Source organism: Petaurus breviceps, unplaced genomic scaffold (assembly GCF_028583685.1).
Source record: "Petaurus breviceps papuanus isolate PSGF00001 unplaced genomic scaffold, PetGlider_PUasm1.0 558, whole genome shotgun sequence".
Classification (NCBI taxonomy): Eukaryota; Metazoa; Chordata; class Mammalia; order Diprotodontia; family Petauridae; genus Petaurus; species Petaurus breviceps.
Window position 1 is genome coordinate 3,209,320 of NW_027186376.1, and position 24,157 is coordinate 3,233,476.

The 24,157-nt window shown below is 48.5% G+C and overlaps 1 protein-coding gene across 2 annotated transcripts in view; it reads left to right on the top strand.

Moving 5' to 3' along the window:
* Positions 1–24,157, top strand: part of SCUBE1 (signal peptide, CUB domain and EGF like domain containing 1) — a 240,493-nt gene that overhangs the window by 161,897 nt on the left and 54,439 nt on the right. For both annotated transcript variants that reach the window (XM_069102903.1, XM_069102904.1), the window contains one exon: positions 13,468–13,584. In XM_069102903.1, coding sequence (XP_068959004.1) covers positions 13,468–13,584 — 117 coding nt within the window. The remainder of the gene's footprint in view (positions 1–13,467; positions 13,585–24,157) is intronic.

Sequence of the window (24,157 nt, forward strand, 5' to 3'; positions counted from 1 at the left end):
ACACAATGCATTCATCTTTGCCACTTATTAGCTGCGTGAGTTTGAAGAAGCCACTTAATTTCTCTGGCCTTATAACAGCTAATAATAATAACCTAATCCCAGCTCACAGACAGAGCTCTAATGCTCTGCAGAGCACTTTGGGCATGCTAACTCATTGCATTCTCACAACCCTTGGAGGCAGGAGCTAGTTTTACCTCCCCTCCCATTTTACAGATGAGGAAGCTGAGGCAGACTTGGCCAGGGGCAATCAGCTAGGAAATGTCTGAGGCTGTATTTGAAGTCAGCCTCCCTGACTCCAGGCCCAGCACTCTGGGACCCCTGGAAACCCTTGCCCCAGTTTCCTTAACTATAAAATAAAGATCATAACACTTACACCACCCCTATTCAAGATGTGTGAAGATCAATGGGGATACTCTCTGTAAAGTGCTTTGCGAGCAGGAAAGCATGTTGGAAATGCACAAGATGGGACTCTGTCAGACTGCAGAGAAGGGAACCCCTGGACATGGGGCGGCCAGGTAGCACAGCGAGTAAGAGCACCGGCTCCAGTGTTGAGAAGACCTGGAGATCGAATCCTGGGCTCAGACACTCAGCACCACACCCAGAAATAACTGGCCGTGTAACCTTGAGCAAGTTACTTAACCCCAATTGCTTAAAAAAATAAAAAAGAAGGGAACCCCTGGAGTGGGGTAGGGGTAAACCCTGGCAAATTTTTTAGTTTCCTTGAATGTTCTTTTCCTTGTTGGCAAAATGCCAGGGCTTGGGTTCAATCATCCCCAGGTCATTTGGGCTCCTACTCTAACCTGAATTCAGATTCTGGCCCTAACCCTCCCTGCATTGGTGGCCTGGGGTTGGTAGGGGGAGCCACATCCTCTCTGCAAGCCTCCTTTTCTTATGTGTAAGAGGGAGAAAATAACTTGTGTACTCCCTGCTTGATGGGGCTATTAGGAAGAAAGTCCTTGCTAGGGAGAAGATGGTATTATACTCAGTATCAGTGATTCATGAAATTCCAGAAACAGATTGGAATGGTTGGTTGTATGAAGCACAATTGAATTTGAACTCATTTGTAATGTGGTAGAAATTTTTAAAAATGAAACAATAATCAAGCCTAACCCAGATAGGAAGGGACATTGAACTGGAAAAGAATTGGTGTCCAGGAATCTCTGGTGAGGTCACTTATCTACGTGCCCTAGTTAACACTGTAAGAGTTAAGTCTCCACTGGGGCAGGGCAACAAGAGAAGGGAAGGAGAAGAGAGGAGGCTGGGGGAAGGAGGGTTAAATGCAACTATTTTCAGTTCTCAAGTTCTCTACTTCTGGCCTATGAGAAAGTGGGGATGATTATCCTGGAGAGGACTTCCAACATAGTCAAGAAGGGCTCTGCGATGCTAACTGATAAGCAGAGTCCTGGGGTCACCAGTTTGGGGGACACAAAACGAGTGATCTTGCCAGCTTGGGTATGTTCTTATTAAAGTTGGCCATCAGGCCATCTGTGCTGAGGGAAGGACCTCTGTGGCCTGGCATAGACCTGCCTACAATTGGAGACCAATCGTCAAGTGTTGTTAATGGGCTAAATTCACCCTTGCACACCAACATCACTATCATGAACCAGGTGACCTGAACCAGGGCCTAAGTTACAGGACACCTGACTAGGAAGTGGTTCCCAGGCAAACCCAAGATAAAATGCCATCAGCAAGGCTCATTTGATTTTAGGTTACGTCAACAAAAGCATGGCATTCGGAGGGTGGGCAGTAATGCTTCCATTGTCTTCTGCCTTGCTTAGGTCACGTCCAGAGGACTGGGATCAGCTCTGGGCACCACGATTTCTAAGAGATATTGATAAGCTAGAGGGTGACTGGGCCAGAGGTGAGACTGGAAGCTACTGTACATGGGATACTTAGCTCAGAAAAGGGAACCCTTCAAGGAAACAGACACTACCTTCAAGTATCTGAAAGACATTCTCCTGGGGCCCAGAAAGTAGAACTAGGAGCAATGGGGGGAAATTGCAGAGGGGAAGATTTTTACCCGCTTGTAAGGAAAGCCTTCCCAATCATGAGAGCTATGCCCAAGGGGAAAGCTCTGCCTCTAAGGCTACCAAGTTCCCCACAAGCAGAGATCTTTACTAGAACACGGGGTAGAGACTGGGTGACACTTGTAGAAGACCTTACAGAGGGTGATTCGCACGGGGGCAGGGTTCATGAGGTGTAGACAAAGACAATACCATCCCCAGCCTTTTCCAAAAGAGAAAAATAAGTCCTTGAAGAGTCAATTCAGCAAGACTTTATTTAGCTCCTTGCACTGTGCAAGGACCCGGTACATAAAGACAAAAAAAATCTATATGCTTAAGGAACGTGCACTCAGGTGTCAAGGCAGGCAAGGTGGGAGTCAACATGTAAAGTGAAAATGCGACACCAAACCTATCTATGGCAGCAAGGGGAGTATGAATGGAGAGGCAGGGAGACCAATGACACTATTGCAATAGTCCAGGACAGAGGTGACTTGGGCCTCTATTCAGATAGAAGCCACAGAAGCAAAGAAGGGATGAGCCCAAGAGTCTCTGTGGAGGTAGAACGGCTCAGACCTGCCAAGATGAGGGTGAGGGAGAGGGAGGAGTCAAGGAGGACTGGAGTGGCAAACTGGGGTGCTGAGCAGGAAGCTCATGCAGCGACAGGAAAAAGAAGCTGGAGATGGCAGGCGGTGTTTGTTGGGGGAAAGATGACAAGTCTTGGTCCTGCTAGGTCTGAGCTCCTATAGGAGACCCAGTTAGAGATGGCACTGATGGCAAAGTGGGATTCAGGGCAGTGACGGGGATCTGGAAACTGTGAACTTGTGAGAGTCAATTGGCTTGCCAAGAACGTAGAGAAAAGAGGGGCCTGGCCAGAGCCCTGGGGGCTGTCCACACATGGTGGGGACAAGGGAAGCGGAGTAAGAGAGGACACTTGGGGAGAGTGGATGTGAAAAAATGAGCAAACAATGGCAGACAGTGTTTCCAATTCCAGGCTGAAATGTGGGGCACAGGCTAGAAGGATGACAGAAATTCAGAAGAGTGAGGGCCCTTTGGCTTCATATCATCTAGACTCCTTGAGGGCAGGAACAGTTTCATTTTAGCACAGTGCCTGGCATGCAGGAGGGACTGGGTAAGTGCGTATTGAACTGGATTGTTAAGGGAAACCTTCCTGTATGAGATAAACCTTTGAACTGGGCCTTGAAGGTCAGGGGAAAGTTCCTTCCTTCCTCCTCGTTCTTGTTCCTCATTCCCTCAACATCCTCCCTCCTATCCTTGGTCATCATGCATGGTCATGCTTAACTCTGTGTTACAAAGTAAACTCTGGGGAGGTGGACAGCATATTTGGCCCCCCTCAGGAAGGGCTACATCTGCCCTGTTTCACCTGGCAGAATGCTTGGCTTGTTTGTGAGATGGGATGACCTGAGGAGGTAGGTGGGAGCCAGTTAAAATACAACCCGCACTCCACAAACATATGCCAGTCAGAGCACTGGGCGCTGTTCCTTACTACTGTAGTCTTTAAGACCAGAAGTAGGACTCATACCAGGAAAACACCCCCATCTGAGGCCACCTCCTAGAACACACCAAGTGTAGTGCCAGGGGAGTGTGGCAGTCATCAAGGGAGGCCTAAAAGGGCACCTGTCTGCCAGGTTAGAAGGATGGGGTTCAGATCCCAGCTTTGCCACTAATCACCTGGGTGAACATTTGCCTCTCTGAGCCTCCGTCTCCCATCTGTAAAATGAAACGTTGGACTAGATGACCTCTAAGGTCCCTTCCACTTCGAAATTTGACCTGTGGAATATAACCCACTGGCTGCCACCACAGATCGAAGGCTTAGTGGCTGGTAAAGGAAGAGAAAAAACAACTTCTCTGGCAAGACCCAGCAGCCTCCAGGTCTCTGCGGTGCTCCAGGGAGGCGGGGCACTGGAAGCCCTCAGACCCATGGCCCTTGGCAGTCTGGATAACTTCACCTTGATCTGACTTCCAAGTGGCAGAAACAGAACCAGGGAAGCTGCTCAAAGCCTTGATCACTCTTCACTGTCTCGGGCTGGTAGCATGAAAACCTGTGCACCTTGACAAGTGTTTTCTATTGATTAATGTTAATAACTTATTAGAAGAGGGCCTAATTTGGGGGGGGGGTGTCTGGAACAAGCAGAAAGCTGTCTGATAGAAGCCAAATGGAATGGGGAGCTCATTCACAGAGCTTGGGGTGTCTTCACTCTCATTGCCAAGCCCTGAAAGCCTCGAGGTGACAGGGCCCCAAGAGTGGCCAGAGGACCACCTGCCAGGTGTGTGATGGGGGAGATCTTGTTCAGGTGTGAGCTGAACTAACTGGAAATCTTGCCCAGCTCTGAAAGGCTATGGTTTCATGTGCTTCATTTAAATACTCACCTGACTCGTAGAACGGTATTTCTAAATCTCATATCCCATCTCTTCAGACTCCCTATTGTCCCCAGTGTAAAGTCCCCAGTCCTCAGTTTAGCATTTAGGTCCCATCAAACTCATCTCTTACCATTCCCAATTCCATCCAGTTAGCATTTATTTAACACCTATGATGCTTCAAGGCCTTGAAGCCTGTTCTCCCTGACTCCCAGCTCAGCCCTCTGGCCCTGATGCCACAGTGGCTTTCAGGCTTCATTAAGAGAGGTTCTAAATACCCAGAATCCACATTTAAGGCCTCCAATATGTGCTAAGGGACTCAGGGTGACCCAAAGTTCTTGAAGGTTCTGTTGGCACAGAACAAACTTTAGTAAAACCAACCAAGCAGGAAGAGAGTGTATCGACCCCTTCTAAATACATGCAGGCCAGAGGAGGACAGACCCTGTGACCAACTGCCTAGGCACAGCAAAGCTCATCATGATGGTCTGATCAGGAGGTGGTGAGCTCCTTGGTCTTGGTGACCCATGAAACAAGAGAAAGGATGACACAGCCCTCAGTCTCAGACAGCTCCTTTCTGTTTCTACAATGACATCAACAGATGTGAAGGAGGGGATGGGGGCTCCAAATGACCCAGTTCCCAGACTAGCTCTGAACAGTGATTGAATGTGTAGTCTTTGTACACCAAAGGAGATAAAGAGCCATGACCACAGTGTCATTCTTCTACTCCACACAATCCAAAGATGTCTACAAGTGGCAAATCAAAGGCAGGATGGTCCCCAGTTCTCCTCAGGACAGAGTCAAGGAACTGGCTTCATCACGCGCCCAAAGGCAACGAGGAAGATGCCTCTGTGGGTCTCTGGGCCAGGCCACTTTGAAGACAACTACAGCTTCTGCCCACATAGTGTTGCAGAGGATGATTAAGTAGAGAGCTGCTGTGCAGAGCCTGTCTGGGTCCTCCAAGCCAAGACTTAGCATTATCAAGGCAAAAGCAGCTGCCTAGGATGAAGGGGGAAATTATGTTGGAAAATAGGATTGAGAGTGATAAAAAGAGAGAACAAGAGATTTTATTTACTTCCAAAGGGATGGATAAGAGGGATGTCAGAGGTGTTTGACATCACAGAAGATGTTCTGTGTCTAATCAAGGCAGGCTTCTGGATCTATGGGATTCAAGGCAGGTCCTTCCTCCATCTATGAGAGACAAGGAAGGCATATCTCTATCCATTGGTATCAAGGAAAGCATGTCTCTCTATCCATGAGGGTCATGAAAGGCTTCTCTCTCTATCTAGGGGAGTTTCCCCAAACGTTCCTATTCTCATAGGACACATTACTAATTGTATCAAGCCCAGGAATGCTACAAAGGCTCCTCAGTGAAATCCACAGGAATATGAAAGAAATTACTCTGACCATCCATACTATACAAAAGAAATGGATAAAATCATCCATTACTAAAATTTTAGCACGTGGACCTTTAGATCAATAGAGGTGAACAGGAGGGAGAGATTGCCCTTCAGCACATTTGAGAATCTATGCAGTACTCCCAAGTATACACATATACATACACACACATACACACATACATGCATGTGTACTACTGTACAGAATTAAAACAGCTACATGGCCCAGTAGATAGAGCACCAGACCTAAAGTCAGGAAGACCTGAGCTTAAATCCAGCTTCAGAAATTTACTGGCTACGTGACCCTGGTCACATCATTTCACCCTGTCAATCTCCTCATCTGTAAAAATGAGCTGGAGAAGGGGATGTCAGACTACTGCAGCGTCTTTGCCTAGAAACCACCAAGGGGATCATGAAGAGTCAGACATGACGGAAATGGCCAAAGAACAACAGAAAGCAAAGTGACTCCAAAGTGGAACCGGGGCTTCCTCCCTGCTGGGCGTCTGCAGGCAGAGGCAGGCTGGCCACTGGAGAGGGGAATCCTTCTTTGGCTTGAGCCCGGCCTATGTCACTCTGGAAGTCCCTTCCAACTCGACAATGTCATGACCTCTTCAGCAATGACATCAGCGACAGCAACAATGGGAGTTTACATTTATGGGCACTCTATTTACAAAGCACTTTGTGCAAAGCATACTGCTGACGGCCATCCTGCTGCACACATTAGGTGATACAGATGTCATTGTCTCCATTTTACAGATGAAGAGACTGAGGCTCAGGAAGACTAGAGAATTTGGCAGAGAACACACACTTCGTAAGAGGCAGATCTGGGATGTGAATAGCAGGGGGCGGTTCGGAGCTCACTTCCTGAGACTTGTAGTCAGCTTCAAAAGCCATTCATCGCCATGTACGGTTGATCCAGTCATCTAGTGTCAAACAACAAGGAAGCAGGGGAGCTTCTGGTCCCAAGACCATGTCCATTTGAAGCCCATTGAAAAAGATAAGAAGGATAATAGTCATGACTGACATTTATACAAGGTCCCAGGGTCTCAAACTGGAAGGGGTCTCGGGGTCATCAAATCCAACCTCCTCATTTTACAGATAAGGAAACTGAGGCCCAGGGAGGTGAAGGGACTTGCCCAAGGTCATGGAGGCAGTATCTCCGAGAGGCTGGATTAGAACCCAGCTCTTCAACTTCCAGACCCAGGGGCTCCGCCCCATACCCAGTGCTACCTCCCTGTAGGACTTTCAAGTCAACCAAATGCTGTACTCATAGGCCTGCAACGGTGCCTCACAATGGCCTCATAAGGTCAGCGCTAGAGAGAGCCACAAATTTAAGTGGTTTTAATGATGACAAAGCATTAAGCGACTTGGCCAGGGTCATGGGGCAAATGTAAGATTTGAATGCAGACCCAGCGCTCTATGAAGGAGCCACGCTCCCTCTTCACAGATGACTGCCCAGTCTTAGGTGCAGCCTAACCCCTCTTTATAAAAACCACCTTGGGATTCAGTAGGTCACTTGCCTCTTCCCAGGTCCTTTCCAAGCCTGGACAGTGAAGTCCCTGCCCAATCCTTCCCACAGGCCCTCTCAAGCAGAGCTGGCTACCCTAGAATCCCAGAGGGCCTGAGCTGTTAGAGAAAGGACCTCACAGCTAACGAGGCTCAGCTCTCTCCTCTAGCAGGAAGACTGTCTACACCTTCCCCCACCAAAGGGCAGCTGGCATGCAGTGAAGGGCCACTGCTGACAGGGAATCCCTGCTTCTGATGTGGCATCTCCTTCCATTGTTAGATGGTTCCAGTGGTCTCCATACGCCACCAGAGTCAAAAGCAGCTCCCCTCCAACCTCCAACTCCTTGGTCTCAGTGCTTCCCACTCAGAATAAGTCTGTGCTCTCTTAAACATGACAGCCCTTAAGGCAGTCAATCAAACAGCATTTATTAAGTGCCTACTGGGCACTGGGCAACGCACTGAATAAATGCAAATAAGGAATTTGCAGTCTAATGGAGGAGGCATCACCCGAGTAACCAAGTACAGATCTGAAGTAGACAGGATAACCTGGGGGTCAGTCATGTCAGGTACCCAGATTAAGGCAGGCTGGACAAAGGGATCCTGCAGACAGCTAGAGACCATGCTGGAGCCCACTGGCCTAGGCTCCTCTGGAGGCTTGCCTGTCCTGGGCCCCCTCAGGTGCCCACTTCCCAGACTGTCCCCCTGCTCAGGGTTCTCAGCCCCACTGTCCAAGTCATCTGCACGCTGACCTACCTATCAGTGAGGGTTTCCAGCACAAGCCTTCCCCGGAGAGGGATTTCTTACTAGAACTCCAAACCTTGCATGAAAAGACTGACGGCCTGACAGCAGAATCAGCACCAAGCATGGTGTCTGGCACATTGAAGGCCCTCAGTAAATGCTTAGTGATGGAACGACTGAGCAGAATCTCAGACTTCATCCATTGGATGAGTGGAGGAAAAATTGTGCGTGGAAGGTAACTTGTTCCATAAAGGAAGGAAATCAGCATTGATCCAGCCCCTGCTTGGGGCCAGGCCCTGTGCTAAGTACTTTACAAAGAAGATCTCCTGTGATCCTTACAATAACCCTGGGAGGGAAGCGCTATACAATCCCCATTTTACAGAAGAGGAAACTGAGGTAAACAGGGTTAAGGGACTTGCACTGTGTCATACAGCTAAGAAGTGTCTAGGCCTGGGCCCTGACAACAGGCCACGAGCTCTATGCGCTGTGGAGCCCCCTGGCCTCCTATAAAAGGGAGACTTGGGCACAATGTTCCTCTGCCCAAATCACCTGGCACTGATTTCAAGGATGTATCTTTGTGGATGTGTCATCTTCCTGGATGAGTGTAAACTGCTCAGGAGCAGGGCCCCTGACATGTCTGGATCTCCGGCTCACACACCACCAGCATCTGGCGCGTAGCACACGTTAATGCATGCTAGCTGACAGGCTATTTCTGCTCAGATGATCGGAAGGCTCGTGGGATTTCAGAGCCTGAAATCTCCTCCAGGCCTCTCTTTGTGGGTGAGGAAACTGAGGCCCGAGAAGGAGAAGGGACTTCACAAGGGCCTGGAGGGAAGAGTTTACCTGCTCTGTTCAAGGGATGCTGGCAAGGTCAGGAGGCTGCTTTGGTGGCAGTCAGTGCCCATCTGCAGCTGGTCTGGAGCATTGGTAACAATAACAGTAAGGGCATCTCCGTCTCATTTTAAGGTTTGCAAGGTGTTTTACACATGTTGTCTCACTTAATACTCCCTTAGAGTAGATAGGGACCTTCAAGGGAATCTAAGCCAAACCCTGAATTCTACAGAGAAGCAAAGTGAAGGCCAGAGCGGGCCTGGATTCCCCTCGGTGTGTACACAGAGCCGAGAGCCAAAGCAGAGTCTGAGCCTGGGGCCTCTTCCTCCAAATCCAGTCACAGAACAAAACCAGCCCTGGGTCCAACCTTGTCAATCTGGAAGTGGCAGATGAAAGGCCCCGGACCAGCCCAGGCCAAGGCTGTGCTGGAGACAAGTTTTCTTGGTTTGGAATCTTAATGACTTACACCTGGAAGGGGTGGGGAGTGGGGGAACTTTGCTTAGATCTTCAGAGCTCCCAAGGGAGTCTCTTCACGTGAAAGATTTTTCAGGCCTATTTCTGTGGATTAAGGAAGCTTGATTTGGAGCAGACCTTCCCATTCAGCCATTTGTTCTGTATTCACCAAACACTTACTACGCCCAGCATTGTGCTCAATAAAAAGTTTAGATCATAAGATTTAGAACTGGAAGGTTCCAGTCTCCTCATTTTATCGATGGGAAACAATGGCCTAGAGAGGTTATCTTACAGGCCCAAAGTCACAGAGACATGACTCCGTCCACATGTTAACATGTTAACTAGCACAGTCTAGTAATGGGCAGGACACAAACAGCACTAATTATACCGTAGGATATTATGGGATGAATAGTACTCTCTGAGGCTCTTGGGAAGGTCCTCACAATCCAGGGAGCATCTTTTCCTGGAAAAGAAAACCCAAGGGAACATAATGGCTGTGTTTAAGTGTGAGGGTAGGGGTCCATTGATTAACCTACCCCATCTAAAAGAAATTACCTTTGTTACATAAGAACTATATTTTGATTGAATCCATCAACCAGAACTAGGGGAGAATGAATCCTGGACATCACCTTGAATCAATGGGATATATTTCAGTTCGGTGTGGTGGGAAGTCTGTTTCACCTGAGTGATGGATTGGGTCACACCGAGAAATGCATATAAAATGAGCAGCTGTCTCAGAAGCGGAGAGAGAGATTCTGGGGCCCAGTAAGCAGAGCTGAGCTAACAGGAACTGACAGCCCAAGAACCAGCAGAAGGAGAAAGAGAAAACAGGACCAAGCTGTGGCAAGAAAGGAAGCATCTGAGGAGGCTTAGAAAAGGAGACTGAGGAAAGCTCCCAGAAAGGGGCCTCTCCCCAAACTCTCCCTCCTAGGACCTCTCCGCGAACACACGAGTAAGAGAGTCAGCTTGCTTCTTCTCCAAGAACATGAACGGTGCTTCAGCCACAAAGAGCCCGGAGGTAGCTGGTGATAAATATGAATGAAAATGAGGACCCTTCCTACCTGGAAGCTGGGAGCAGTTGTGCTGTGCTTCTAGCTGCTGGATGAGTGCAGACCCCAAAGCAGCAGCAGTGAACCATAGAGCAGACTGGAGAGGCCGAGGAGTGCCCCAAAGCTTAGAACGAGCTCATTATTGGAAGGGGCCACACCAGAATCTGAAGAGCTGTCATTGGGATTAGGCCAGAGATGAGCACGGGGCTTCTCAGTGGAGGTCTTCAGGGCTAGGGAAGAGGAGCCGTGGCAGAAAGTCACTGACCCAAATCTATCTGTTTAAGACAAGACCGTGTTTGGGGTTGCCCTGAAGCCATCTCATCCAGCCCGTTCCTGAGGGGAATCTTCCCAGGCGTCATCCACATGGTGCTGGAAGACCCCCAGGAGAAGGGCGCCCCTCCACAAGCAGATCATCCCACCTTGGGCCAGCTCTGCCTCTGGGAAGCTTCTCCCCACATCAAGTCTCTTGGTAACTCCTTCCTTCCCTCCAGGCTTTGCCTCTCCTCTTCTCTCACCCTCCATGGCTCCTGCTTCTCCCTTCTGGGCTCAAATAGAACAAGGCCCATTCCTCTGCGGTATGACAGACAATGAAATACCTGTCCCCCTCAGCCTTCTCTTCCTGGGGCCAAACCTCCCCACTTCCTTCAGCTGGTCCTTCTGTGAAATGGAAGCGAGGCTGGTGACAAATGTGGCTGCCCTGCTTTGAACACTCCCTAGTCCATTGGCATCCTTCCTAAACTCTGACCCCAAACAGGAACATCCTGGAAGTCTTATAGGAAGGATGTGAGAGAGAGACTGTCCTCACTCTCCCTGGCTCCTGCTCTTGGAAAGACATGACTTGGTTTCATTTCTGTATCTGTATATGTGTCCTTCCCCCCATAGAGTGTAAGCCCCTTGAGGGCAAGGACTGTTTGGTGTTTTGTCTTTGGAACCCCGGAGCCTAAGACCATAAGACCCATAGGACCCACAGATGCTTAATGTTTGTTCAACTGAACTGAGAGCTCAGGGAAGGGGAATCACATCTGAGTGGAGGGATTGCAGGCACACATAGAGTTGGAAGGGACGGAAAAAGCCATCAGACCAAACCTTCTGGGTACATGACGTGGCCAGGAACATAAGAGCAGTAAGTGCAGAGGTGGGGTTTGGATCCAGGTCCAGTAAGGCCAAAGCCAATGCTCCTCCCACCACCTTACAAAAACAAGCACCGACTTTGCACAAAGCCCTACCCTGGGGAGAGAGGGCACAGCTGCTGCCTTCCCAGCCCTCCTAGCGGACAGAAGCTAAGCCACAAACACTGACAAGCAGACTCAGAATACTCCCATGGAAGGACACGGAAAGGAGACAAAGTGAAGCCTGTAGGGCAGGGTCATTCGGGGGGGGCTTCCTGGAAGAGGCGGCATTTGAGCTGGGCCTTGCAGCGTAGGGGCAGAGGGAAAGTGGGAAGGCCTTCTGAGATGGGGGCAGAGGATGGGCAGAGAAGACAGTGAGTCAAGCAGCCTAGAGGATTAGAGAGCTCATCTAGGGAAGCCATAAGAGAGAAGGCTGAACAGCCAAGTCACCCAGTCACTCTACAGATGGGGACACTGAGGCCTAGGAGGGTACAACACCTTGGCCAAGTTTGCTCAGTGGTGACAGAAGCTCTGAGGGCACATACTGAGGAGGAAGAGCAAACCCAGCCTGTACTCTGGGGCCTGACCATGCAAGCACCATCACCACCACGTGGGAAGGGGACAGTGCAGTCACAAGAGCTAGGGGCTTGCTCAGGCTCCCAGGGAGTGAACAAGAACCGAGATTCAAATCCTGCTCTTCTGCCCTCTTCCTACTCTAACATGGGATAGGGGAGGAGGGATGGTCATTGGATGGAGAAGTCTTATCCTAAAAGCTTTCTCCCAAGGGTCAATTTCTCCCCTTCCGTGTTCCCGGCCGAGACTCTTTTCTAGAAATCCCACAGAAATGGAGGGCGCGAGATGAAGTCCTTTGGGGAAACACCCAAACTCACCCTCCTATTTTAGCCCTTCCTCATCTGTTTTGATGAGCACGCTGGCAGCTATTTTAAGGCCCAGCACATTTTCTGGGGACTTCTCGACACTGTCACACTCCCCAGGTAGAGGTGGGTTTTGTGGCCACTGGCAGCTGCCTAACAGATAAACATGTTTGCAGTTTCCTGCAACAAAACAGAACAAAAGAGAAAAAACTAAAAATAAATTCCATTGGCATTCTCACCACTCTGCTCCACAGAGGATCAAAGGGGGGAAAGCCATCCATTTAGTTACAGACTGTCTTTGATATGCCTGGGGAATGTACACACCTAATTAGCCATAATAGCACCATCCAGAGGAGAAGAGGTGGGGAAAGGAGATGAAGGTTTCTTTCGGGGGTTAGTAGCTCTTTCCCCCCTATGCCACCAAGGGAAGGCTGGGCCTGCAGTCCAGGCCAAAGGAGCGCCCACATTGGCCATTCTCTTTGTGGCAAGCCCTGGGAAATTTCAGTATCACAACCCAGAATGGGGTTCAGTGACCTCGATTATGCCCTCCCCCACCGACTTCCAGCTCTTTTCAATTTGCAGAAAAGCTTTAAGTGGACAAAACCCAGATGCCTTTTTCCTTGTAGCTCAGTGAGAAAAGATCAGGCCTGTAGACTCTTGTCAAAGTGATGTATGGAGCTCATTGCCCATTAACTCTTTCATGGTTTTAAGTATTTTCTTTGCCCCCAAATTCTCTCCTGACCTGTCCTTGTCAGAAATCTAAAGCTGTGGTTTTACACTGTTCCTGGTCTCTAGAAGAGTTTTTAGGAAGGCCATCTTGACCCTGAACCTGTGCTCTAACAAGGAAAGGGCTTGGGAACTTGGCCTTTGGGCCAGACGTCCCCTAGGCTAGACTAATGAGCACACTCATGTGTGTGGCCAGTTGGGTTTCCTGTCATTGAGCTGTTTTGGGCCCTAGGCCTAAGGTCCTTAAGCCAAGCCTGGCTGACCAGTCAATTGTCAGGGACACAGCAGAGAGGATTCCTGGTGGGCCAGAGGTTCTTGGACATCCCTTCTAAGGCTAAGGTACTGTAATGATGAAGAAACCCGCTAGGTGTAGGAGACTGAACATTGTCTCTGCTCTGCTTCCACAGAAACATGTGCTGTTAATAATGGAGGCTGTGACAGAACCTGCAAGGATACAGCCACTGGAGTCCGCTGTAGCTGCCCAGTGGGGTTCACCCTGCAGCCCGATGGCAAGACATGCAAAGGTAAGCCAGAGTCACTCAGGAGTGGCCTTGATGTCCATTTTGATACCCTCATCTTCCAGCCAAAGAAGTAGGGGACAGGAGGAAGTGCTGTGACATTATCTCAGTTGGAGGAATAAGGAATTTGGGTGTGTGATGGTCTGTGCAGTGTTTCAGTTGGACATATAAATAAAGTAACTGAATAAGAATAGTGAAAGAAGTAAGGAAGCAGAGTGGTCAGCTGGTCATCAAGCATTTATTGAGCACCCACTGTGTGCCAGACACTGGGCTAAGCCTGGGAAATACAAATAGAAACACAAAGGCAGTCTTGCCCTCCAGGGGATTCTACTCTAAGGGGGAAGACAGTGCTTAGAAGGGAAATGAAGGGCTGGGGGAGGATGGGATAGGGAAAGGGAAGGGGAAGGTAGAGAAGGACCTAGATGTGGAGATTCATTGGTCAGCAGCAAAGCAGAGGAAGAATGGACACATCTTTGGCCTGGGCCTCCTCCGGAATCTGGAGGTTCTAGGAGAACTTGGTCAATCAGAAGGTGAGGCCTCAGGGGAGCAGAGGGGAGTTTCAATGTGAAAAGTAGTTCAGGGGTGGAGAGGGCTCCCAAGGGCCTGACACTGTGCCATAGGACTGTGAGAGAGAGTCCCAGGAAGAGGAGTTGCAGTGCAGCCTGGAGAGGCCCCAAGACATCTCTAATCCGTGGTCATTTTAGCTGATGAAGTCAAAAAGGAAGATGATTCATGAATCAATCTGAGGGGAGAAAGAAAGAAATGATATGGTCCGGGTATCAATGGAGCTAGAAAATGAGGAGGGAGCATGTTTCTTGTCTCCTAATTGGAGAAATAAGGGGATCAGGTGGTTTGGTTTTCATTGCTGTGGAAATGGTATGAATGTATGAAATGCACCATTTCAGTTGGTGAAAAAGAAATAGGAGAGTCTATTATTGGTGCAGTTGGAGCAATGTAGGGGTGAAATCAATCAACCAGCATGAATTAGGTATTGACTCTCCCTTTCTCTCTTCTCTCTCTCTCTCCTTTCTTTCTGTCCTTTCTCTTCTCTCTCATTCTCTCTCCTCTTTCTTTTCTCTCTCCTTCCTCTCTCCCTTTCTCTTCTCTCTCTCCTTTCTCCTTTCTCTTCTCTCTCTTTCTCCCTCCTTTCTCTCTTCTTCCTCTCTCCCTTTCTCTTCTCTCTCTCCCTTTCTCTTCTATTCTCTCTCTTTTCTCTCACAACCTTTCTCTTCTCTTTCTCTCCTTTCTCTCCCCCTTTATCTTCTCTCTCTCTCCCTTTCTCTTCTCTCTCTCCTTTTTCTCTCCCCCTTTCTCTTCTCTTTTCTCTTTCTCTCTCTCTCCCTTTCTCTTCTCTCTCTCCTTTCTCTTCTCTTCTCTCTCTCTTTTCTCTCTCTCCTTTCTCTCTCCCTTTCTCTTCTCTCTCTCCTTTTTCTCTCCCCCTTTCTCTTCTCTTTTCTCTTTCTCTCCCTTTCTCTTCTCTCTCTCCCTTTCTCTTCCCTCTCTCCCTTTCTCTTCTCTCTCTCCTTTCTCTCCCCCTTTATCTTCTCTTCTCTCTCTCTCCCTTTCTCTTCTCTCTCTCCTCTTTCTCTCCCCCTTTCTCTTCTCTTTTCTCTTTCTCTCTCTCTCCCTTTCTCTTCTCTCTCTCCCTTTCTCTTCTCTCTCTCCTTTCTCTTCTCTTCTCTCTCTCTTTTCTCTCTCTCTCCTTTCTCTCTCCCTTTCTCTTCTCTCTCTCCTTTTTTTCTCCCCTTCTTCTTCTACTTTCCTTCTCCCCAACTTCTTGCCCCTGCCCCCCTTTACTCCTGAGTTGAACCTGAAGAAGGCAGAGCGGTCCTCACTAGAGGATTTAGATATTTGATTTGTCTTTAGTAGAGCTCCAGTTATTAAACATTCAGAACACAACTCCCTCAGTTTTCAGCTGCCAAATGATAATGTTGTTCCTGAGGATCTAACTGCTCCCCCACCTCCATCATGTTTTGCCTAACATCTTAATTTTGCAGAACCTACTAATAATATTAAGCAAGTAGGCGCATGTAGAAGGACTTTTGGTAACAAGACCCTTTCACATCCATCATCTTATTTGATCCTTGCTCTGAGTACCCCAGAGTAGGCAGTGCGATTATCATCCCCACTCTGCAGATGACAAAGCCAAGGCTTAGTTCTGCTAACTTGCCCAAGGTCACTCAGTGATGGAACCAGTCAATTTGTCAACAAACCTTTATTGAGCACTTATGCCGGGCACTGTACTAAGCATTTGGAATACAAATAAAGACACAGACATGGTCCTTGCCCTCAGAGAGCTCACATTCCAAAGGAAGACACAGTGTGCAAACAACTGTGTATGTAGATGCTATAGACAGGGTAAATGTGTGGGGAGCTCAGAGGGAAGGCACCAGAAGGAGGCCAGCAAGGCTGTGAGCATGGGTAACTGGGAGGATGGTGATGCCCTTCACAAGAATAGTAAAGCTGAGAAGATGGGAGGGTTGAGGTAGAAAGATAATGAGCTTTGTTTTGGACTGTTGAGTCAAGATGTCTGTGGGGTGTCCAATAGACTGTTAATGAATAAGACTGGAAGACAGTAGAGACGTTAGGGCAGGACAGAGCTGAGACCCATGTGCATACAGACATTGAACACGTTGTACTGGAGACCAGGAACTCAGACACTTACTGCCTTGTGACCCTGGGCAAGTCACTTCACTCTGTTTTGCCTCAGTTTCCTCATCTGTAAAATGAGGTAGAGAAGGAAATGGACAACCACTCCAGTATCTCTGCCAAGAGAACCTTAAATGGGGTTACAAAGAGTCAGACATGACTGAAACTACTGAACCACTCTTAGAGAATGAAATCGGTGTTACAGAACAAGGAGCTGGTGAGGTCAGGCCGGGGTGTGTTTCCGAAGGGGAGAGATGACAGGTGTTTTGCAGTGCTAAGGATGAAAAACTGAGGGCAAAGTATGTGAGCCAAACTGTTGGGGTTTTGTTTTAGCCATATCATTTGAGGGGAGCCAGAGGGAACTTTAGCACATCCCAAACAGGATTTGCCCTAAGCATTCCACCTTTATTGTTAAATGGGAATCTTGCCACACGGCCCTTTAATCCTGGAGTCTTTCTGTTCTTTAGGGAGAGTTTTTGATGTCCAAGGAGTGTTGTTTTCTGCTTAATTGGCCCTCTTGAGAATGATGAAAAGGTTGGAAATTCAGCGCTCCTTAACCAATCCCAAATGTTTAGTTCGACCCCTGGTTTGGATCAGTGCCACGGACAAGAGGAAAGGACAGCTGCGGCATGCTGGAAAGAGTGCTGGGTAGTCAGGGGCCCTGGGCTCCAGCTGAAACCCAGATCCTGGCTGTGGGACCTCCAGAAAGCCCCTTCCCCTTTCCGACTCTGTCTCCTCCTCTGTAAAAGCGGGGGATTGGACTGGTTTCTCCGAGGTCTCTTCCCCCTCTACACTTCTACGTCGCACATTCCAGAATCTTCACCCTGCTCCGACTGTCTTGGTCTTAAGCTTCCTTCTTAGCTACTACACCGTGCTTTCAATCCTAAGATTTCTTCAAGCTCTAACTGTCCTTGTTCTAGGATCTATACTGACTCCCACATTTTAGATCCTAAGCTTCTTCACTGTTTGCACATTCTGTGTTCCAAGGTCCCTCGCCAGCTTCCTTCTAGATTCAGCTCACACGCTTCATCGGAGGGAGAGGAGGCGGTCCGGTCCCCCTCATTCTCAGGCTCTCTCCCTCCTCCTCGAATTAGCACAGAGATGCAGATGTGCACATTCACATCGCATGCTTCTCTCATTATAGATTGTATCCCTCCCCTTAGACCCAGCACAAGGCAGGGACCTTTCTTGACAATCGCCCAGCCCAGTGCTGTGCCCAAAAGAGGCACTTAAACTCTCAGAGTGGATGGCAGCTAGTTGGCAAGTGTCACCAGTTCTACCTCCCTGACATCCCTCCCCTCTAGAGCAGGCATTCAGCACCTCGACTGGGTCCCCGATGACAGCCTCGGAACCCTCTCCTCTCTGGACCGTGCAGAGTGGCTGACGTGTCCAACCAGGTCACTCCCCTGCTCCAGAAGTTCTCTAGGGTCACATACAAATTCCTCTGGCTAACCCCTCCTAAGGCGGTGCCTGCCTCTCACCACCCAGTTCACACACTTGCACTCTACAATCCATCCTCATCCATACTCACACAGCCCATTCCATCTCTGTGCATTGGCCCAAATCCTTCCTCACTTCTGCCTCTTAGAAACCCTATGGTTCTTCAAAGCTCAGCTCAAGGGCTCCCTCCCTCCCATCACGTGGCCCTTCCTGCCCCTCCCCCAATTCTTCTATACCCTGTGTTTTAAAAGCTTAAAAATGCATCACACCTTTTGGGACAGTCTGTATTTTGTGTCCATACCTATGTTTATTCATTGTTTTCCCCAAAAGGAGTGTAGGTTACTTAAGGGAGAGCCATTTTGTATGTGTCTTTCTATCCCCAGATTGCCAGTTACAATAGGTGCTTAATATATGCCTGCTGGTTGAGTGAAGAGGGTATTGCCATAATTTCAGTGATGAGAGGTGATGAGGGCTTGAATTGAAATGGTGGGGGCATGAAGGTGGGGGTAGGGAATCTATATGTGGATGTAGAACTGATCCATGATAAAAGTCTGAATGTTGGGGGCCTGGGGTGGGGGAAGAACCAAAAAACAACTCTGGGTAATCCCTGAGAACCCAGTGATGCTCTTCACAGAAAGAAAGCAAACCAGAGGAGGGGCTGGTGGAGAGGGGAGGCTGCTGAGTTCTGATTTGGATGAGTTGGGGTCTTGGTAGGCTATCCAGGAGGAGATGTCCTGTAGGCAAAGAGAGATTCAGTACTGAATTTTAGGGAAGAGATCTGAGCTGAATACATAGACCTGGAAGTCATCTGTGTAAAACTGACAATTGAGTCAACTGGAGTCAATAAGATCACTAAGAGAAAGTATATACAGAAAAAAGAAGGCGGCCTAAGACGGCTTTAGAGGGACAGATCTTGTTAATATGACATCTAATGTATCTCCTGAAATGCCTTGCATTTCATTTGCTATTAACTGGATAAACAAATGCTTGTGTGTATAACCCACCTCCAGATAAAAACTTAAGCCAATCCTAGCTAACCTCCTTGATGGGGGCAAAGAACATTCCCAAGATACAAAAACTTGCTTTGCTTTTTTCCTAAAATGTTTTTGTTTCATCTTGAGTTCCTCACACACATACACATTCATGTCTCCACAGAACTCCATGCAAGTCTTTGGACTTCTCATAGCATTCAGGGATAGAGAACCTGTGGTCTTGAGGCCACATGTGGCCCTCTCGGTCCTCAAGTACAGGCCTTTGAATCCAAACTTCACAGAACAAATCCCCTTCATAAAAGGGTTTGCTGTGTGAAGTTTGGATTCAAAGGGCTGCACTTTGAGGACCTAGAGGGCCACATGTGGCCTCAAGGCCACAGGCCCTCCAACCCTGGATGGGTGATCCTGGGTTTTCAAAGGCTTTGTCATCAAAACATGATGATAAGCCCAGGGATGGAGTGTGTATTTCCTGTCGGAGGACAGGCCTCGCTGGGTAGGTGCAGCAGGAGCCATTATCAGGTTGGGCCACACGGCAAGGAGGACTTTTTTGGCCACAGCAGAAGAGTTGGGCCACGAGACTCAACTAAAAGATGTGGATTCAAATCAGTGAAGAGGACCCCCACCCACACAGACCACCTCACAGGCAGGAATGACTAAGTCATGTAGACACATGTGGACATGCACACCTACACCCATACGTGCGAACATCTGGGGAATGGTGGCATCCTAGCCAACCAAATATTCCTATTAGTAGTTACCACATTGACCATAAATAGGTGAACAATTTTCAAAGAATTAAAATGCCACAAATACACTGAGCGTGAATCGATTTTGTGTTTTGATGAGTCAGAAGACACTTAGGATGCTGTGATGCATGAGCATCAGTATTCAGAACAAGAATTAGAGTGAAGAAGAGACTGGTGGTTTGGGTTCTGAGTGGTTCTTAGGCTTCTAGATAAAAGGAATGCCATAGGGTCTAGAGCTGAAAGGCACATCAGAGGCCTCCTGATCCTATCCACTTTATTGCTAAGGGTGGTATCTTCTCTCATGACCAGTAAATGACATGGGCAGAATTGGAACTCAGGTCTTTGATCTCCAAGATCAAGTATTTTTTCACTACACCACACTTGGAAGGAGGGTGGAGGAAGGGAGTTGTGTAATTTCATTGTCCAAGGAAACCGCTGGGAAGGAAAGTCTCTGTACAGACTGGCACCTGCTCAAAACACTCCACAATCTTTGCCAAGAAAATCCCAGATGGGGTCAGGAGAAGCCGGACATGACTGAAGCTACTCAACAACTTCAGCTCAGTCTTAGGAACATTACTTGAGACTCGAGGTTAAGTGACTTGACTTGCCCAATGCCACATAGTCACTGTATGGTCGAAGAAAGTCTTCTTCCTGGCATGAAGCTTCTCACGCCCCTCCCCTGTCTCTCCTTAAAGGCTCTTCCCTTTGATTCTCCCCCATTAAAGAAGGTTGTACAATAAGCCACAAGCTCAGAGTTTCCTCCCAAGGCCTCAGAGCAGCTCACTGCCTTCTATTCCTCTTCTCCAGGCATCCTTTCTTAGTATCTTCAATAGAGACCAGGTCTCTGCTCTGTTCCAGGCTGGCCCCACCCCCCATGGTTTCCATAGACTCCTCCCAGTGACTCTCCTTACTCCCAACCTCACCCTCGTTCCTCCTCCACTGAGCCTCCACCCAGCTCCCTCAAGGTCTTTCTCTGCCCTCTAAAACCAATGTTGCCCGTGGACCATTTCTTAGTTCTTCAGGGCAAATTCCAGATCACTTCATTGAGGGTTCTCCTAGCCCAGTAGTAATTACATGGGTGTGGTTAAGAGGAAACAGAACCCCATTCAACGAGCCCCTTGATCCTATTATGGTCTGTGCTGAATACACCCAGTGCTTGAGATATGAAGATAAAGCAACCACAACCACCACCACACAGTCCCTGCCCTCAAGGACTTTCTATTCTACTGGCAGGATCAGACACATAAACAGACAGGTCTATACTCACTCATCCAAAGAGGACAAAAAGGTTCAACTAAATATCAACCTGTTTTCCAAATGAGCATGACTGTTGTGGAATCTTTCCTCTTTTTTTTGTTTTAACATGTATCTTATTGAATGAGCCTGTCCATCAAGGAGCTCAGCTAGTGGTAGGTGCCACCATCAGCTTTCCTTTATTTGTCACTCACAGAGCCTGGCACATACCAACCCTTTCACCAAGTCCCGTGGACAGCTGGAGCTCTCCCCATGGGGATGCCTCTGTGTAGCTCTCCACAGTGGCGGCTTGCCCAACACGAGCCAACAACAGTGTCTGTTCTTGGCTGATGTGACATGATGGCTCTCCTACATTCTAAAATCCACAGTCTTTTAAGAACAGAGCCCAGACGCTGAAGCTAAGCTTATCTCCCCAACCACCATCAGAGAGAGGCAATCCAGCACAGCGGAAAGAGTCAGGGCCTGGAATCAGCTGGAGTTTGAAGTCCACCTCTGGACTCCAATTAGCTCAGTCACCTCATCTGCAGAACAAGGCTTATAATTCTAGCAGTCCCGAGTTCAAAGGGCTATTGGGAAGCTCAAATGAGGTCAAGGAAAGTGCTCTGCAAACTTTTGAATGTTACATAAAAGCCCACCATGGTTATTATTTCAGATAGTTTTCTGCTCTAAGTAGACAGTTCATGGCCCTTTTCAAAGTGATCTTTGTTAGCTATCAGCGGGGAAATTCCAATTCCTCCCTTCCCCATCCCCACAGTGAGGAGCAAACAGGACTGACACATTGGGGGGGGGGGGTAGGCGCTTCAAAGCAAGAGACAGTGGGAGGGAGGGAAAGAGGGGCTGTGTGTGGTTTTATTCAAATGACTGTATCCCCTTTAAACCAACAGCTACTGAGACCTTTAGGGAACTTTGCTTTGGAAACTGTCTTCAGACACTGGTTCGTTTCATTCTGTTCAATTCCAGGAACATTTATTAAACATGTACTTGTGGCTGGGAGGGCCACAAAGAAGAAAAAAATCCTCCCATCTCTAGGAGATCAGAGTTTAAGGGGGGATAGGGCACATGCAGAGATTAAGGATCATGAAGGTAGAACAGACTATGGTAAAGAAGAGATCCAGACAATGTACTCCAGGAGAATCTGGGGAAGGAGAGCACACTTTCAGTGTGGAAGGTGGGGAAAGCCTTCATGGAGAAGGGGATACCTGAACAGAATCCCAAAGGAGAAAAGGGATCTCCATAGGTAGAGATGAAGTGGACGTGGAACCCAAGTATGGGAACGGTCTTTGTGAATGGACAGAAGCTAGAGATGGTGGAACGAGATTGAGGAACAAATAATGGTCCTACTTCACAAATTCATGAGGTTCTGGAAAGAGAGCACTATGAAATAAGGCTGGAGAAGTCAGCAGGATCCAGAATGTGCAGGGCTTCCAATGATAAGTCTGGGGAATCTCAACACTGGGAACAAATCTTCCTCCTCGAGGAGTGGATTTGATTTTGGGAAACAGTCGGAAGTCATCAGGACCCAAGTTTGGGGAACAAGCTGGATGTGTACATGGGCATAGTTTGTTTAAAAATCAGCCACACTGCTTCATCACACCTAACAAGAAGGGTTTTCATTTCCAAGAATTTCAGGTTTGCAAAGCGTCGCGTTCCTCCCTGACAGCCTGCCCTGTAAGACTTGCATTGTTATGTCAGCTTTCCAGATGAGGAGACAGGCTCAGAGAGGTCGCCAGCTAGCCAGCGCATGAGTCTCTAGGTGAGCGCAGCCTTCCTCTCTGCATCTGTCACCTCCCCCGCAGCGGGCTGCCGTCTAGTCAGAAGGCAGGAGACAACAAGAAGACGGCTCCGCCAGCCACATCCTTGCCCTCTTCTGCCCTTCCTCCCCTCCCCGCGCCCACCTTGGGGCCTCCTGCCTTCCAGACATCAGCATTTTACTGACTGCCCTGCTCAGCAAGAGTGCTTCTTAACCTTTTGCTGCCGGGCTGAGCCCAAGCCCTGCTCCATTTGGGTTCCAGGAATTGGTTGGAGTTTACACAAACATATTTCTGTGGGTCTGTCTCATTGCCATGACTACCCAGTCAGCCACATCCGGGATTCTCCATTACTGAGCACGGATGGTTCTGCATAGGTTTCCCAGGCTGATGAGGAATGATGGGAAGATTTTGGTGTCCCGGGAATTTTCAGAAGCACTGGGATGTCTCGGGTAAAGCACTGCACTGCTGACCCAATCCTAGCACTCCGCCTCACTGCCCCAGGTATTTTCTCGGGTTGTGTGGGGATGTTTGGTCTCACCAAGCTTAACTCCTTTTAATGCTCTTTTGAAGACAGTCTTCATGTCCTGCAGCCTCTGAACAGCTCTACATTCTTGGCCACTTCCATTTCCTGATGCCAAACCACTTTTGGTGCAGTGAAAAGAGCTATAGCTCTGAAGGCAGCAGGCAAAGGTCCTGGACTCAAATCCGTATCAGATGGATTCTGCCTGGGTGATCCTGAGCACATCCCTTTGCCTCCTTGTGCCTCAGTTTCCTCCTCTATTAAAAAGGGGGTGAGCCACTTGCAGGTCCAAATTGGCAACCCGTGTTCCATCCTCTCCCATGACCAACTTTGCACTGAATTCACTGTGTGTCAGTGAACGATCTAGCTACTTTCTTATCAGGGATTCCCCCCCTGCTTCCATCTCTGCCCCGAGTACCGAACCATGAGCTTCAGGCACTGTCATTAGGGAGGTCTGTCTGTTTGTCCTGATCATGAAGACTACAAGTCAGATGACAGAATTTGCCATAAAACTGTGCTTTTTGTCATTTTGGCAGATGACACAGATCGGTCCAGCCTCTTTATCCCCTTCTCTGCCAACCTGTGCACAGTGCTTCCCCTTAGCTACAATGCCCCTTGTTTTCCCATAATTTACAGTGAAACAGTTAAGGTTTCAGTTCCACCAGAAGCACATTAATTAAGTCCCTGAACAAGGATCAAACATGACAGGTACCAAGCATTGTTAGTGGTTGTAGATTATCTACAAGATGGGGGATCTTTGAGCTCCTTCACCCCCTTCCTGATGTTCCACTATTATCACCACAAATGTGAAAGGCAACATTCATTCATGGTGACCCCTCAGGGCTAGGGATTTTTATCTGTTCATGGGTTTCTGTGACCAAGGAGTGTACTACTTAGTGACCAGTCATCCAGTAGGGAACCCTCTTGTACTAGGTTGGAATGATCATCAACAGTCTCCTCCCTGGCCTGCACTCAAGGCCTCTCTAATCTGGCAGGAACTGCCAGAGCTTTCAAAATGCCAAGGCCAGTCACTGCCAGAATAAGATGCAGGATCAAAAGAGGACTTTTGGGAAACAGAGAGAGAAGAGGGAGAGAGTGGGGGGGAGGGGGGTCTTTTTGTCCTGTTGAGTTTGAGATGTCTATGAGACTGGAGCTCAGGAGAAAAGCCAGGGCACTGTTATAGACTGCTAACGTTAAGGCAAGAAACTGAAGAATTTGGGGATGTGA